General features: G+C 33.7%; 1 protein-coding gene across 1 annotated transcript in view; it reads left to right on the top strand.

Annotated features, from left to right (window-relative positions):
* LOC106683113 (cytosolic carboxypeptidase 6) overlaps positions 1-16,689 on the top strand; it is an 80,277-nt gene that overhangs the window by 26,941 nt on the left and 36,647 nt on the right. The window contains exons 3-4 of the mRNA XM_067051258.1: positions 9,175-9,304; positions 9,402-9,516. Coding sequence (XP_066907359.1) covers positions 9,175-9,304; positions 9,402-9,516 — 245 coding nt within the window. The remainder of the gene's footprint in view (positions 1-9,174; positions 9,305-9,401; positions 9,517-16,689) is intronic.

The raw sequence follows: 16,689 nt of genomic DNA, 5'->3' as shown, positions 1-16,689 counted from the left end.
CCCAGACTACACAGCCGTACATCAGCAGTGGCCTGAGGATTGTTTTAAATAAAAATAACTGCTATTTTTCTCATTTTAGGATCTTGTACTAGCATAGAACAGTTTGTTTGGCATTATGTAAATTAGAATAATCATAAATTAATACTAAAATATTTAAATTTCATATAAATACGTGTTGAAAATAATATGATTTGATAATTACTTAATCCGAAAGCAATAATAAGGGTGAGAAGCACAATGTGGCTGTAATGCCTGAAATGGGTGTCATTCACTGGACCATAGATCACTATTGGCAAACAAATGAACTCAAACAGCCTGTCCTCGGCCGTCAATGGGTTCCTGATCAAAGGGACAAATTATCTCACTCCCAAGCACTGAAGGGACACTGTTACACCCATCCTGCTAACTTGTCACACCTCTGGATAAACTTCAATCTCCACACTGTAAGTCTGATTCTCTAATTAATCGGATTGTATAAATAATTTCATTTAGGAGTATATAATTAATTTAAATTTTAATATAAATAATTTAATTTATAAGAAGGACTATTTTATGGAAACATGGACCTAATTCCATTGACATATTAACGGCATGTTAAAAGCAATTTTAATTTACAAAGATGGAATTAATTTTTTTCATATTTGTGCCTATAGCATCATTGTCTTGTTACACCACCTCTTACTTCTAACAGCTTCCAGTCGCATTGACTGGATGTCCAATAATAAAAATCCCTTTCTTTCAATATCGCGTTTTTAAGTTCACCAACAATCGTTGGAAGTTGATTCCGAACTGTGATACGTATCTTACTCTTATGATGTATTGGATTAAGGAAGGAGTAGAAGATTACTTCGTACTTGCTGGAAATTCTCAATCACGACAGCAGCGGTATACGGTCTCTCTTTGTCTCCGAGATAAAGAAAATTTTCCCTAAAAAATGGTGCAAACAGTATCACATATTTCTCCAGGATGTCCATCAAATACCTCTCTGCATTGAATCTCTGCTTATTATGTCTTTCTGAGCGGGCTTCCTACGCCTCTAACTTAAGCCGACCGATCCTCCTCTAAACACTATTCTCGAAGAAATAGTATAGGCAGCAAAGTGCTCTCCAGGGCGTCTTCACAACCTCATCTGACCATCTGGAGAATGTAAAGTAGTCCATGGCTCGTCTCTGAACCAGACCGTTCATTGATCAGCGATTTTCCAATTTGCATACTACAGTGAAAACTCAACTATGGCCACTCTATGCTATATGATATGAGATGTGGGTTAGTGGCATGAAGTTGCATTCGCTTTATATAGGCGTTTCCATATTGTTCGGCTGAAAATCACCACGTGTTGGCCAAATGAAGTTCATATCGAAATTGAATATTTGTTTGGAACCTCTGGCTTAAGGTAGAAAGCTAAATGAAACAGTCATCTCTAGTTGGTGTAGCCATTATCTGAGCTTGCCCGGGCCTACGGTTGCCTGCCCGTCTCCTGAATCGATATGTGACTAACCGACGATTGGTTTATTCCCTAGCGTAAGGTCACTTCCTTTTGGGATAAGCATTCATCCATCAGTGTCGGTGCTCTGACTACATTTTCTACAGACATCCATATTAAAATTTCAGAAAATTCATTAAAAATCTGGAAAAAAGAAATAAAAAATTATTTTTTTGACGTGAAGAGGCCAAATTAAAAGACAGTCAGAATAAATACCGAGCTTATTTTTCTTTCAACTTACTAAGAAGACTTTAGAGGATTATATAGAAATAATCCTGACTTCAACAACAAATACCAGTACTGGTAAAAGCGATTTCATTTATTTCCAATAAAAAAGTAAGCAAACAAATATAAAATATACATTGATACACTAATTTTCTTCAGACGTTTATATATAAACTTGACTATCGCCGAGCGCAAAATGTTAAAAAAGGGAAAAGGGTATAAGAAATAATACGCTTGAACTGTAACTCCCCCCGCCAATTAACGAACAATCCTCGTAAACGTATACTGTACAATATAATAACATACATAAAAAAATATGAAAAACTGTTTACAATAAAAAAAAAATTCCCATACCAATACCACTGTACAAAAACTCACAAGCAGACCAAAAGTAAACGCTATATACATAAATTAAACTTAGAAATAAAGAAAAAAGATTCGTGGTACAATGAGATGAACAACATAAAATAAAAAAATTACAAAACTTACAAATAAACTAAAACAAAATATTAAAAAATATAATAAATAGCTACATTTCAAGTGGAGGTGATATGAGAACACTCCAGTCTCTATATTATCATTGCCGGAAATTTTAACTCTTCAATATGGACTGCTCTCCTCTTTTTAGGTTCTCGAATACTCTCTATAGTTACTATATTATTTTCCCTTATGATTATCACCCTGAATGGGCCCTCGTATGGCTGTATCTCTTAAGCCCTATTAGAACCCAACTTTCTATATACAATCGTGCCAATTTTGATCGCTCACGTGTGTTGACATGCCATATTACAACAAGGTCCTTCATTTTCTTTCGAATCATAGCATTGTCAAATTCTCTGTCAAAATCTGATGAGATGCGCTCCGGAACTCCGTCGAATTAAAACCAGAAGCGGAGAGCTGCCAATACTGCTTCAGAAGACCTGTCCTGCAACTAGTGCGCCATTGCCACCTTACTGAAGAGGTCAATCATGGTCACCCATTTGTACCCCTTCCATGTAAATGTGTCAATTTGTAAATCTTTCAGCAGTGCATCTGTAGTAGGTGTCTTCTCCTGTTTTCCTTTAGGCGGATGTCTGTCGTACTTAGTGCGTAAAAAAACCTCGCAGCTTCCTACAATCTCCAATAGTCTTTCTCATCCTCAAAAGTATCTTCTCTTTAAGGCCTGCATAGTCTCAGGGATTCCGCGATGATTTGTCTTACCATAATGACACGCTAGGGTGACTTGTCGTTGTTGTTCGTCTTCCAAAAGGGTTTCCCCATCAGTTTGCTAAGGTCGAATGTCCTGTCCATTCCTATGTGTTCATCCCATAGCCAGTTGTTCTTCTCTAAAACGGTTTCATTCCCCACGAACAGGTGATGCTATTCTCCAACCTTCGAAGCAGTATTCAACGCCCTACGGATCTGGTCGTTCTTCACACATGGCTGTGAACAGATCGTCTTTATTTTACTTCCCCCGAACTCACTATATTTAATTTTGGCAATCCGGTGGTTTTCGTCTTCCAAATAATTTGTCTCTTCTTGTCGTTAATTATTTCCTCTATTTACTCGATGTCTCCTGGTCTTTCTTCTGCCGAACTCTCGTTATTCGACGATTTTTTCCTATCATCTTCTTCAGCTTCATCCTGTTCTTACTCTCTAGGCGCCCATTCGCAAAGAGACTGTCTCATCACTTCGGACGTTTCCCCAGCCTCCTCATCTACTGCATTTATTGTTGATGCACGTGACAACCAATCAGTTACAGCATTTTCTTTTCCAGGTTTATATACGATTTCCATATTATACTGTCCCTCCTTTCAACGCATAATCCTGACCGACGACTCTTTCAACTTTCCCACCCATTGCAGGGGGCTGTGGTCAGTTTTTACTTTAAACCTTCTTCCAAACACATAGGGCCTAAAGTGGTCAACAGCCCACACTATTCCCAAGAGCTCTCGTTCCGGTAGCTTGTATCTGGTCTCCATCTCCGTCAGGCGTACAAATTTTCTGTTATACTTTAAAGTTCCCAACAACCTCCGAACTCCCTTCACATCTCTGGGCAAGAACATCTTCCGTATAGCCGCGACTTTATCTGCATCGGGTTTCACTCCCTCGTTGGAAATCGTGGCCCAAAAAACTAATAAACGCTGTGTAGATGTTCCACGTGTCCATCAACGTTCTTACTGAACAGTAGTAGATCATCCATATAAATTTAACATACAGATTCGTCAATTCCTCTTCAAAATTCGTCCCTTAGACGCTGGAAGCTTAGAAGGGTCCAAATGGCATTCTTGTAAATTCGTGGTGGTCCCTCTCGAATGTGAATGCCGTCTTATGTTGATCCCTAGGGTGTATTTGAAGTTGATGATATCCGGCCTTCAAATACAATGTGCTGAATACCGTTGCCCCGCTCTTCCTGTCCAAAATGTCTTCAAATCTGGGGATCGGATGCTTCTTATCAATGGTATTCTCGTTGAGCTTCCTGTAATCTATCACCACCGTTTACTTTTCGCTAATTTCAGCAGGCGCGCACTTCTTTTTTACTACCCACAATGAACTATTGTACGGGAATATACTATCAATAATTATTCCTTTATGTTTTAAACATTTGAGCTCTTCCCGGATGTGTTGACGTAGCGCCTGCGGGTATCTCCTCTCTTTCACATAATTGTCCTTATCTTGTTTAAGTGTGAACTCAAGACGGTTGCCCCGAGCATGTCTCCTTAAAAAAAAAATATTCATATATATTCCCTTCATATTCCCTCTTGAGCCTCTGTCTCCAGTCCTCAACCCGATTGATTGCTCCGAACCGTGTGCCCTTGGTTTTTCTCTGTCGTTGACATTTGTACATTTTACAAGCACCCACCTTCCGTAGGAGGTCACACTCCACAATCATTTTGTATTCCCTACGTTATGTACCGGCAAGTTCTCCCTGCTAAATCCCCACCGGGTCAACCCTATCTCCACCTCCCCCTCAACCACATAAGGGCCACTCAGTGTGATTAATGAATTTAGGGTGACTGACATTCCTGAATCTGGTGTGTCCTCTCTCCACTACAGAACTTTTTGAGGGCTTCTCGGCACATGATATTGTTGGAACTGCCGATGCTCACAAGGCATCTCAGTCCTCCTATCTCTATTATAGGCAGATCACCGCTCTTCTCCCTCATGTTGTAATTCAGCAGTGTGCGGTCGTCTCTCTGCCAGCATCCCCTTCAGATCTCCTTTCAGGTTCTAACCTCTTCCTCGGTACATCTCCGGAAATTCCTCCTGGTTGTTATTCCTCTTTCAAGCTCCCTTCCTTCTAAGTCTTTTTCGGAGGCCTCCGACGTTTCTGTAATGTTAAATAAACTTTATCACCTTAAAATAAAATGAGATAATGCCCTACGGTGCGAGTGGGCCAATAGAGAATTGTTATCAAAGAAGTGCTCTCTGAAGGCTTGTTATAAAAGCTATTAGTTTTCCAATTTACCATGGCGTAGTAGTATAGTAGTATATTTGTGCACATCAGAAAAGTTTATAGATTGTATTTTTGGTTAGTTATTTTTATCGTTTATTATCTTTGTATATTTGAAACATATACTAAGGTTTTTTTTTTAGTTAGCTATATTATAAAGAGGTAGTAATTTTTTTTTTTTTGTACACTAAGATTTTTCATTTTATTTGAATTTCTCATTTCATTATTAATTTTTATAATATGTTTTTCTTATCTTGTACTTAAATCAATTTGTCTTTTTATTTAATAGGCAAATTCCACCTGTGTGTATTTAGGATATGACAAAAGTAAATAAACTAAATTATTATATAAAATAAAAAAGAATTATTTGTAAAAATCAACAAGTGTCATTGAACTTTTCTAATTCCATCTAAAATACTCTATATAACATTTTTTTGTTTTTAATAATTCATTATATCATCGCTTTTTCTACAACTTGTTATTAATTCCCATAATATGAAGAATTAATTTTATGCAGCGTTAAGTACTATATTTATATTCACCTATAATCTGAGCTAATATCAGTGGAGTTTTATAAGCCATTTATGAACACATTAAAGTAAGCTCACTTAATGGGGCGAGATTGTGCCACTTTTGTTATTTTTGTGCTGTCAATGGTGTACCGATTGTTACATTTAAATAAATAAGTGTCAAAATAATATATCTTTTATTATTTGTATTAAGACCATTTTTTAAAATCATTAATGTTAATTTTTTTCTCGTTATTTATCTATTCTGTTGTGATAAAATTAGAATTAGCTCATGAAAAATAAATATTAATTAACTAATAATGATCATTAATTGTTTTGTGATGATTTTCCATTCTCTTTCTCTGAAAAGGGAAGTATACATCATTCATTAAAAATACCTTTTTTTATATACCACATTATAAAATTGTTCACATACAAATAATTTTAGAGAAGTTTTTTTTTATACAACATATATCATTTATAGCCTGTTTGCATGTTATATATTTGTGAAATAAATGAATATTTGTTATACTACTTACTGAAAATAAATTATTAATATCAATTTTCATAACAAAATAAAGGTAATTTAATTTTTATTTCATTCATGTACATGTATAGTAAATTTACGTGCTGAACGCACGTCCAAGGGTTTGGAGGACCATAGTAACAACCCCTAGCAGTTGTAATGAATGAAAATGCATGAATGAACCAATTTACCGCAAAAATGAATGGGATCAGACTCAGTTTCGCAACTTGTCAGTTGCAGTAAGGGACCAGATCCGTTCGAAGAAATTACAAATATTGTGAAACCCTAAATAAAAATAGAATGGTCTTTAATAAACTGCTTGAAATAAAAACCATTCAAAGTTGTGGCATATGCAGCATTATCAGAACTAAAAAATCATAGTATCATCTAAATGCTGAACACACCTCATATTGACAGTTCATAAAAGAAGAGATAAGTGTGTAGCTCCAAAACAGTTTTACATATACTGAAGAACAAGGAAGGTAGTACGAACGTAGCAGAAAATAGTTACAGTTTAAAATCACGTTAACTATATCTGAACAACTGGAAAATGCACACGGCAGAATCCTTAAGCGTCCTATCTTAATCCACACGATTATACATGAATACATAGTATACTGAGAAAAATACAACTAATTAATTCGTTATATATGTGTATAGGTATATACATATATCACAGATTTTTTATTCTATAATTTTACTAATGCTATCTCAAAAGTGGCCACTGATGACCAATCTACTTCTACCGTTCCAAGCTAAATAGAACATGGAACGATCTTGAGAATGAAATCATATGAATTTTTTTTTGGAATCATAGATAGTGGCTAGAATTCCACCTGTCACATCATCCCAGGTCAAAGTCCAATCACTATAACCGACCCTGAGTTATAGGGAAAATGGCGGAGAGGAATAATGTACTGCACAACCTCAAATACGCCATTTCAGTTGAGTATAAGCTTTTGTTTTTAAGCAAGGCTGATCACACAGACGATATTTCCGTGGTGATGGTGACGAAGTATGTTGAAGAAGTAGCCTAGCCTACCAGAATAATAATTCCATTGGCCATCTTCTGTTGGAGTTTAACTCCACAAGACTGTTACGAGCAGGGAGAAAATAGAAACCATCAAAGTCACTTCAAGCACCGGAATGCAGCAGATACCGAAAGTTTCGTGCTCGATGTGGGCGTGTGGTACGACAACCTACATGGTGAGGTGGATCGTTACGTGATGCAGCTGTTCACTGAATAAGGGTACTTTAGAGCATACCATTTCCGATCCCTATTAGAGAATACTGCTGAATAACCAGAGTCCTTAGTGGTCAAAAAACAGTAGAACTCTTGTTTGCTTTTTTTTTACACAAGAAAAAAGAAAAGACTTGGAGACATTGTGTGAGTTACATAACATAAAAATCAGTGAAGACTAAATTGACTTTATTCCAACATATTTACAAGAACTACATGCTACTCTTACTGTTACTCAGTCTCTATCTTCTTAACTAGCTATCTAGTCTAGGAAATATATATGAACACTTGAGAAGAGGGGGTAGGAAGAATAGTGAAATAGGAGAAGGGGTTTTGACCAATCGGATAATTTTAGGAGACTAGGCGGGACCTAGAGAGCCTATGAAATTTAGAAGTAAATATCTGGGAGGAAGAAAAAGGCGTGAATAGAAACAGGGTGGCCAGCCTTCCAAGAAATTGGAATGACCTAAGGACTCGTGACAACTGACTTACATGTATTAAACATAAAATAGTTAGACTGATGCAAGTCCATTGTGAGATGACAGCTTGTAACTGCCTAAGTGTCAACCCTTGCTTTTTTACATTGGTATAGAATACTAAGGAAAGGTCACTTCCTCTATGGTCAGTGTCTGTCGAAATGTGCCAGATGTCTATAGTTTATACTATATAGTTTATAATGATAGTCTGTTTATAATAATAGCTGTTAAATACTATAGCGTTCGTTAACTTGTGGAATAAATATCACTTACGAAAATTTGGTGAGCCAAATGTGGCGCTGAGAACAACATAAGGCAGCAGTAAAAAATTCATCTCAGATGTCCTAAAGTGGTTGAGAGTGGAGGAGAGGGGTAGGAGAGCTCCTTTAAACTGGAAGAACAAATATAATCGACGACGGTCACAGAGAAGATACATAGGAGCAGACTCAGACATTTCCCTCCATAAAGTAATTAACGGCGGTCCCTTGAAAATAAAAGAACAGGTATTGAGAGGGGGTTTTAATGGGTAAGAATCCCACATAAGAGGAAGTATGGACCTACCCTTGTTTTTTGAAAATGTTCCCTTTCCTAATAAAAAAAAAACCAAACAAAGCCACCTAGACCAATATCAGATTTGGTTAAACGTTGACTGGTTAGTTATTTACTGCCATTTGCTTATCTAGGTTTTGTCCTGAATTCCTCTCGTATCCAATCTTTACAATCCAAAATCCTTCGTAAAATCTTCAATGCTCCTTATTTTGTTACTAATAGAACCATCCATAAAGACCTAAATGTTCCTTATGTAACCGATCTAGCCCGAACCTGATATTATTTCTTCCATAATAAACTCCCTAACCACCCAAACCCACTAGTTTCTAACCTTGCTTCCTCTTCCATTCCTGGAAATCCTCCGAGGCACCTGAAAAGAAGATGGCCTCGTGACCTTATATTGTAAACTGTTTTTAGAGTTCTACTACTGGGTAGTTTCTCTACATCCTGTATCATATCATTATGTCATTATGATCAAATTTACTTGTGGTATTTTTTATACAGTTGTAAATATCAATAAATTAAAAAAAAAAAAAAAAAAAAAAGGTTTTGTCCTAGATTTTCCCAATCTTCTAATTATAAACGAATATTATGTTTTCTCCGCTATCAATGATTAAATAATTTATTATTCAATTAATTAATAAGTTTTTTTTTGTTAGACTAATTTTTAAATCTTTTTCCACCTTTTAAATTTATTTTTGATCCTCAAATGTATTCAATAAAACTTTTGTAGCAAAAAAGAAGAGTGGACTTGTTAACTATAACGCACCCGAAGAATATGTCGCCTAACGGAAAAGTCCATTGCATTGTGATACTAGGTCGCGTTCATCCTGGAGAGTCACCTGCTTCTTATGTTTGTCAAGGTGAAGTGGACAGCATTAATGATCGTAGTGTTAATAAATATACATAAAATCGTAGATGTGGTTTGGTTTAGAAGAATCATATTAACAAATTTTACAGGTATCATTGATTTCCTGGTTAGCAGCCATCCTTATGCAGCTATTTTGAGAGAAAACGTTATATTTAAAATCATACCAATGCTGAACCCAGATGGAGTTTTCATGGGAAACCACAGGTAAACCCAATATAGTTAGTCAATTTTTTTTTTTTTTTTTTTGAGTCTGTTATGAACATTACACGTAAACACAAGCTTAATAATATATATATACTTATATTATGAATTCATAATATACATGAAATTCTATAATATTGAGACATTAACAGCATTTAATAATCTATCCATCTTCTCTACTGAGAGAATTAAAAATTCAAACTAAAATTTTGCATTTGTCAATCACATATCATAATAAACAAAATGACTTTAGAGAAAGCCAAGTTAAAAATTTGACATTTAACGCCTGTTAAACTATTTCAGTGAAGATAAGACCTAGCTGATACTAAACACCATTTAATTCTACATTAACATACCGAGTATAATCAAAATCGTTTCACTCGTTCTGGAGAAAATTAAAAAGAATTGAGAAATCGATTTTATTAAGTCGTACTTCCAGTCAATTGATTTTATTGAAAAACTTACTGTCTCATCCCTTTTGATTTTCTGCATTTATTTGATAGAAATTTAGTTAATAGTCGGAAAATATAAAAAATTATGAAAATCCCACTTAAAATAACGTTTTAAAACTCATCCACAAAGACCTTAACATCCCATTCGTTGCAGAATTGGCCCAAAACAGATATGCGTCTTTTCATTCCAAACTCCTTTACCATCCTAACCCATTAATTCTTAATCTTTCATCCTTAACAATCCCTGATAATCCTCCGAGGCGTCTAAAAAGAACATGGCCACGGGACCTTCTAATTTAAATTAATGTTTGAAGTACCACCAATGGGTGGTTCCCTCCCAAAATTTTCAAGTATATATGAAACATAAAACATATTTACTTATTGTATTATTTTGTACAGTTGTAAATTACATTAAATAAAAAATAAATAAATAAATAAAATTACGTTTTTATTTATTTTATTTTTTCTGTTTTCGGTTTATGAAACTAAGTATTTTATGCAAAAGGGGACTTTACATCAAGATGAAGATAAGAAAAGTACTTACATTTATGTTATTTATTTTATTTTATTTTTTTACAATGTGTAGATTTCTCACAATTGAACTTTAAATTCCAGTCATTCAACACACTTTTGAAGTTTTCCAGCACATATTTTTTCAAAATCTGGGAAAGTTGTTCTATTTGTATATAATAGTAAAAAAGTAAAATTTGACTGAGATATGTTCACTCGTTTTTGAAGTACGCAGCTTTAATATTTTCATGACTATAGACTATATTATTTTATCATTATGTTATTTTATTTATTTTTCATACAGATAGTTTGATTATGTTCATTTTGTTTATTCTTCTGTTTATATATATTTTAAGAGAGTTTTTTTTTTAAATTTTAGTATGTATGAGATCATTCATCACTATTGCCCACAACTGTGTGGCAGATTGTAATATCTATAAATAAATAAAAAGTAGTCTTAAAAAAAAAATATTCTCATAAATGGGTTAAAAAATAAAGAACAAAATGTTACATCCAATATTATGCGTTCATTCCCAAAACTGTATTGAAAATATTAGTGAAAAACTTGCATGCGATCAGAAACTAGCTAAAATAAAAAATCTCCCGATTTATATCCTGGCTTATTAGCTGAATCGTTAATCACTTCTGGGTTATGTTTATATTCCGAAAAACTTTAATATCAACATTACTATAATAATTAATATGAATATGTTTAATTAATGATATTCTTATTAGATTCTAAAGCTAAAATCATTAAAAAATACCTGAATGCACAGGAAAGACTTAATTCCACAAAGCCTGAATAAAGGGCACATGTACTTTTGTATATAATGAATGTTTCCTGGAAGAGACTTAGGTATGTTCTTTTCAAAGTAGAAGAAGAGAGCATGGAACATGAAAGAACAGGTAAAAAAGAGAAAAAAGAGAAAAGAGCTGTCTTTTTTTTTTTTTTTTTAATAGGGTTTTTCCACAAATGCCGATATAACGAACCTCAAAGCTAAATTTCCAGTCCATTGTACTCCCTGCTTTACTATTTCTTATATATTTTTTAAATAATATTGATTGAATACTTGTTTGTTAGAGAGGTGATGTTCTGGAAAGTTATTGGTGTTATTTCTCTAGTTGTATCCATAAAATAAAATGTGTTGTCAATTGACTGTTGATTGATATGAGGAGAGGTTGGTCCGGAGGTGTGGTCAATAAAGATACACCAATAAATACAAATTATTCATTTATGCCGATGTTTCGGCCTTCAGCAGAACTGAAAAAAAAAAAGCGAGCTAACCACCTTAATTCAGACAATAAAAAGAAAATGATAACAAACTAGGAGATCTACATAGTAATAAATGAGGTAGATAGTAGTGATAGTAATAGAAGATAAAATATAATATTATAGAGGTAAAAATTATACATAATGTTGATAATACCTAATCAATGTTTCGTTTTGAATAATTTTTACCTCCACAATATGTTATTTTTTATTCTACGGAATAAATTCCGTCAAATCACCTTTACCCCTCGTCGTCCGAATGCCCTAAAGTCTCATTTATTAATGTTGATCTTACCCCCTGTCGAACAGATCCGCTACCTTGGACTACATCTGGACAAACGACTAACTTGGAATCCTCATACAAGATTGAAAAGACAGGAAACTGCACGCCGATTTCGACTATTACAGCAAACGGTCTAAACTTCCAATTCATTACAAAACATTGATCTACAGGACTGTAACAAGGCCAATCAGGACATGCGGAGTTGAACTTTAGGGCTCCACTAAACCTTCTAATACATCTCGTATCCAAAACCCTTCGTAAAATCCTCAATGGTCTTTACTTTGTCATAAATAAAATCATCCATAAAGACCTTAATGTTCCATATGTAACCGATATAGCCCGGACCAGATAGCATTCCTTCTATTATAAACTCCCTAACCAACCAAACCCACTAGTTTCTAACCTTGCTTCCTCTTCCATTCTTGACAATCCTCCGAGGCGCCAAAAAAAGAAGATAGCCATGAGATCTGCTAATGTAAAACGTCATTAGAGTGCTACCAATGGGTAGTTTCTCTAAACTCCAGTATCACTCCATTATGACTGAGATTAAATTCACTAAATGTATCATAATGTATAGTTGTGAATAGCAATACATAAATAAAAATTTTCTATTGGTACCAACTACTATCTTCTTAATTTGTTATTATGTATATTTCTAAGGTTGTTTGTTATTATTTTATTTTTATTTTACTCTGAATTGAGGTCGTTATCTGGTTTCTTTTTTTTTTTTTCAGCCGAGATGAAGGTCTGAAATTTAGATCGAAACGTCGACACAAATAAATAAGTTTTACTTATTTGTGTATCTTTACTCACCGCATACCCGACCATCTTCCCCTCACGTTTAAAATATAAGTTTAAAGTGTCAAAGAACAAATCTATGTCAAAAAGTTCTTTTTCGAAGATAAGCTTGATAAAAAAAAATATGATTTTTATTTTTTTTCCTCCTAAAATTCAACATATTAATTGCTTCGGCACTTACTAAAAGAAATTAAAAAAAAATAAGGATAGTTTGAGGACTTTTACTTTGTTTCTTGGCTCTTCTAGTGAGGCCATGATAAAGTTGGTGAGGTCGTCGCTAGGTCAAGGGAAGAATGTGGCAGTGAATTGACTCGTTACGATTCTACTGAAGCTCAGGCGCAGAATCTTGGAGTTCTAATTTTGCATGTTTCTTGATTCTTTTTCCTCTCAAATACGATGTTCACTGAGAATGAAAAAAAACTTTAGAATAAATTATGTTGAATATTTGTTATCAATATCAGAAAATTATTATAAATATATGAACATTTGTTAAACAATACATTATTTTATTTTATTGTTTAAATTGCTGAGACAAAATGATTCTCTTGGTTATTGGTTATAATTAGGGATAGCATTTTTATATGCTAAAAAATCCGAGATATGTACATAAATATGCGCTAATAAATTGTCAAATATTTAAAAAATATCCAAATAATATGTATTTATAAATTTTGTATTATTCAACAATATAAATTACTAATTAATTAGTAACTTTATAACATAAAAAAAGTTACTTAAATATGTATTTATTATATAGTATATGAATAAAATTTTAAAGAAATTATGTTAAAATATGTACAAAAAAATGAACTTGAAAAAACATTGCTGTTCAATAACAAGACATTAATTAGTAATTGTAATTAAACTAATTGATTAATAATTACTCAGAATGAATTATAAATGGAAATAAAGAATAATCCTTATTAAAAAGAAAAATAACCTTAGAAAAATATTTAACATTAACATTTTATTAATAGGAAAACAATATTATTATTCCTGAAAATATCATCAAAATGATAAAATTAAAATAAACGCATTCCATTGTATTCAGCTTTCTAAATATCATAGGAATTCAGGAGAAATACAGAAGATTTAAAGAATTTAGAGGTTTTTGCACAAAAATGGCAGTTTCCTGTCACTTTTTTTTTGTTTTTTCCCCCCTTCCTCGCCATTTCTGGCATACGGGATTCGGCAGCGGTGAGGCAGTGTGCTTGGATTACGCATGTCACTGCTACTAATAATTATCAATTTTATTTATTTTACCAATTTTATAATTATCAAAAAATATTTATTTATTGGTGTTCAACCGTGTCCCGTGTCCTACAATCCAACACTTCATGCTCTGCAGTTTCAGGGACTCCACATGTAGGGCACCGGGGGTCGATGTTCTTCACAAAGCTTTGCAGCTTTCCCCGGAACCCATCATGTCTCGTCAGGATCTGCGAGACCCAATAATCTCGACAGACCCACTCCGCTCTCAGTCTTGTATGAACGATAAGAAAGAACTTCCTCAGAGTGACGCCCTTCTGGCTTGCCATCCACCGTCCATTCCATCCTTCAATATAATCCTCCCGCAACATCTTTTTCCATAGGTTCGGGGTCTCGAAGTCCCTCCGGTAGCGCTATCTGCCCCTGCCACTTTACTTCGTACTTGACGAAATCCTCCTTGAGGATGAGGTCCGGGGGTATCGCTCCGGCCATCACCTCCACCGCCTTATGCGACACCGTTCTGTAGCTCTTCGTGACCCTCAGCAGAGCCAATCTCTGTATGGTGGCCAGTCCCCTCTTTTTATCTTGCGTGAGGTTCCGGTTCCCAGGACCACAGTTTCCCGTCACTTTGCGCTTTTGCAGTTATGAGGTTGCTAAGGAGACGCCTTAACTACAACAGCCACTAATGTGCCACCAACTTATATCACAATCTCTAATGATATTTTCGAGAGTTAAACCATTGAGGAGACAGGCCAATTAATGTACTGCCAGCCTCAATCCTCTATACGTGGAGAACACGTAAGATCTTGTTTTGCCAATTTGCATGATCCATTTCACTTCTCTCACGGTGTGTATATCACTTTTAGGATTAGTGGATTTCGACTTTACTCATTGCCTTGTAAAGTTGTTCCCTACGGATAATAAACTTCCATAAAATCAACTATATGGTGATTCTGTTTTGAGGTTATATTATCATCCTTTCTCAAGGACCATGCGTAAGGCCATGCCCTGACTGGACAAAGATAGTACGACTGGGCGATGGCTTTGGTCACAAAGTAAGAATCGAAAAAATCAAACCTAGGAAATATAATTGAGTGTCCAAATAGAAACTTTAAATATTCACTTAGTACTCTCAACTATATTCCCAATGTCTAATTTTTGTTTTTTGTCCAACTAAGCGACCATCGCCGTCGCTTAATTGTTGAATATCATAGCCCAACAAGAACCTTCATTTGGTCAATCGTAGGTTGTTCTTTCCTGAAACAAATCGTGTACAGATTTAGGCTTCCTTCAGCAAAAGAGGTGCAGAAAGAAGATGTTACACAACACTCAGTTTGTACACAAGTATAAGGAGATACCTCAATAATTACCAATATACAATTTTGATACAATAAACTTGAATTATGATTAAATAGGGTAATGTTGTTTATTTCAATATTTATTACATTAATAGTGATAGGATGTATCCACATAAAAAAAAAACTTTATATACATTGAATTCTTCATATCTATGATTTTAATGTTTTAATCTAATTGTAAAATATATTTCTACCGACTATTATTTTTTATACAATTACATGAGCTTAACATAAAAACATTAATAAGGAGATGAGTATGGGTACGGTCAGTGAAGAACAGAAATAAATAAAATATATTATTTAGTGCCGACGTTTAAACTAATAGTGAATAAAAATAAATAAAGAATAACATGAAATTTAAGTTTTTGTTCTTAGACCTGATCAAGAGAAGAAATTCTGGCCAAAATGTTGGCATTAATAAAATATATTTTACTTATTTGTGATCTAGCCGAGAAGAAAAAAAAAACAGTTATTTCACACCAATTTTTTATTACATTATGAAAATAGTGCATAATTACTAGTAAAAATTGATGAGTCTACCAAGTATAGGTTGGGGCAATAATAAATGGCGGCTGTTTCAAGACGTTAAAAAACAATAAATTTTTCATTCGGAGCTCTATATCTTTAAAATTACCAACAAAACTAGAATATCTAAGAGTAAAGTACTATATATTTGAAGTAAAGTAAATTTGCTGAAAAATTAGCCCTAACATAAATATTTATGTTCAATGGTTCCGGAGATATAGCTTTTTAAAAAACAACATTTTATAAAAATGTACTGTAAGATTAGTAGTTGGTGAATTTATTTCGAGAAATCTATATCTCAGGACTATGTGACGTATAGATATCTATTAACACTCAAATTAAAGCTAGTGTAATTTATTATAGAGTAGTATATGATCTTTATCTTCATAGGAATAGTAGTTTTCAAGATATTTGCTAAAATAAATTGATTTATAGTTGTTCGGATAATAAGTTTGATTTATGAAAAACATTATTGCAGAGACCATAAAACGTACAGATGTCTGGCAACAGTGAAATTAAAGCTAGTTAAAGTTACTATAAAATAGTTTATTGTTTATCTTTGTAGGAGTAGTAGTTTTTATGATATTTGACAAAATAAATTCACAAAATGTTAGTTGTTGTTGATTGTTGCTTAAAGGCGTAAAACCCTCTGGTCATCAACGCCTATGGGATGATAAAAGTAAAAAATAAAATAAAATAAAATAAATAAATAAATAAAAAATAGAAAAATAAAAAAAAAAATAGAAAAATAATTTTAAAAAAAAATAAATA

Source organism: Halyomorpha halys, unplaced genomic scaffold (assembly GCF_000696795.3).
Source record: "Halyomorpha halys isolate HHAL.00 unplaced genomic scaffold, Hhal_1.1 Scaffold467.1, whole genome shotgun sequence".
In the NCBI taxonomy this organism is placed as follows: domain Eukaryota; kingdom Metazoa; phylum Arthropoda; class Insecta; order Hemiptera; family Pentatomidae; genus Halyomorpha; species Halyomorpha halys.
This window is presented reverse-complemented; position numbering and strand designations above follow the sequence as displayed.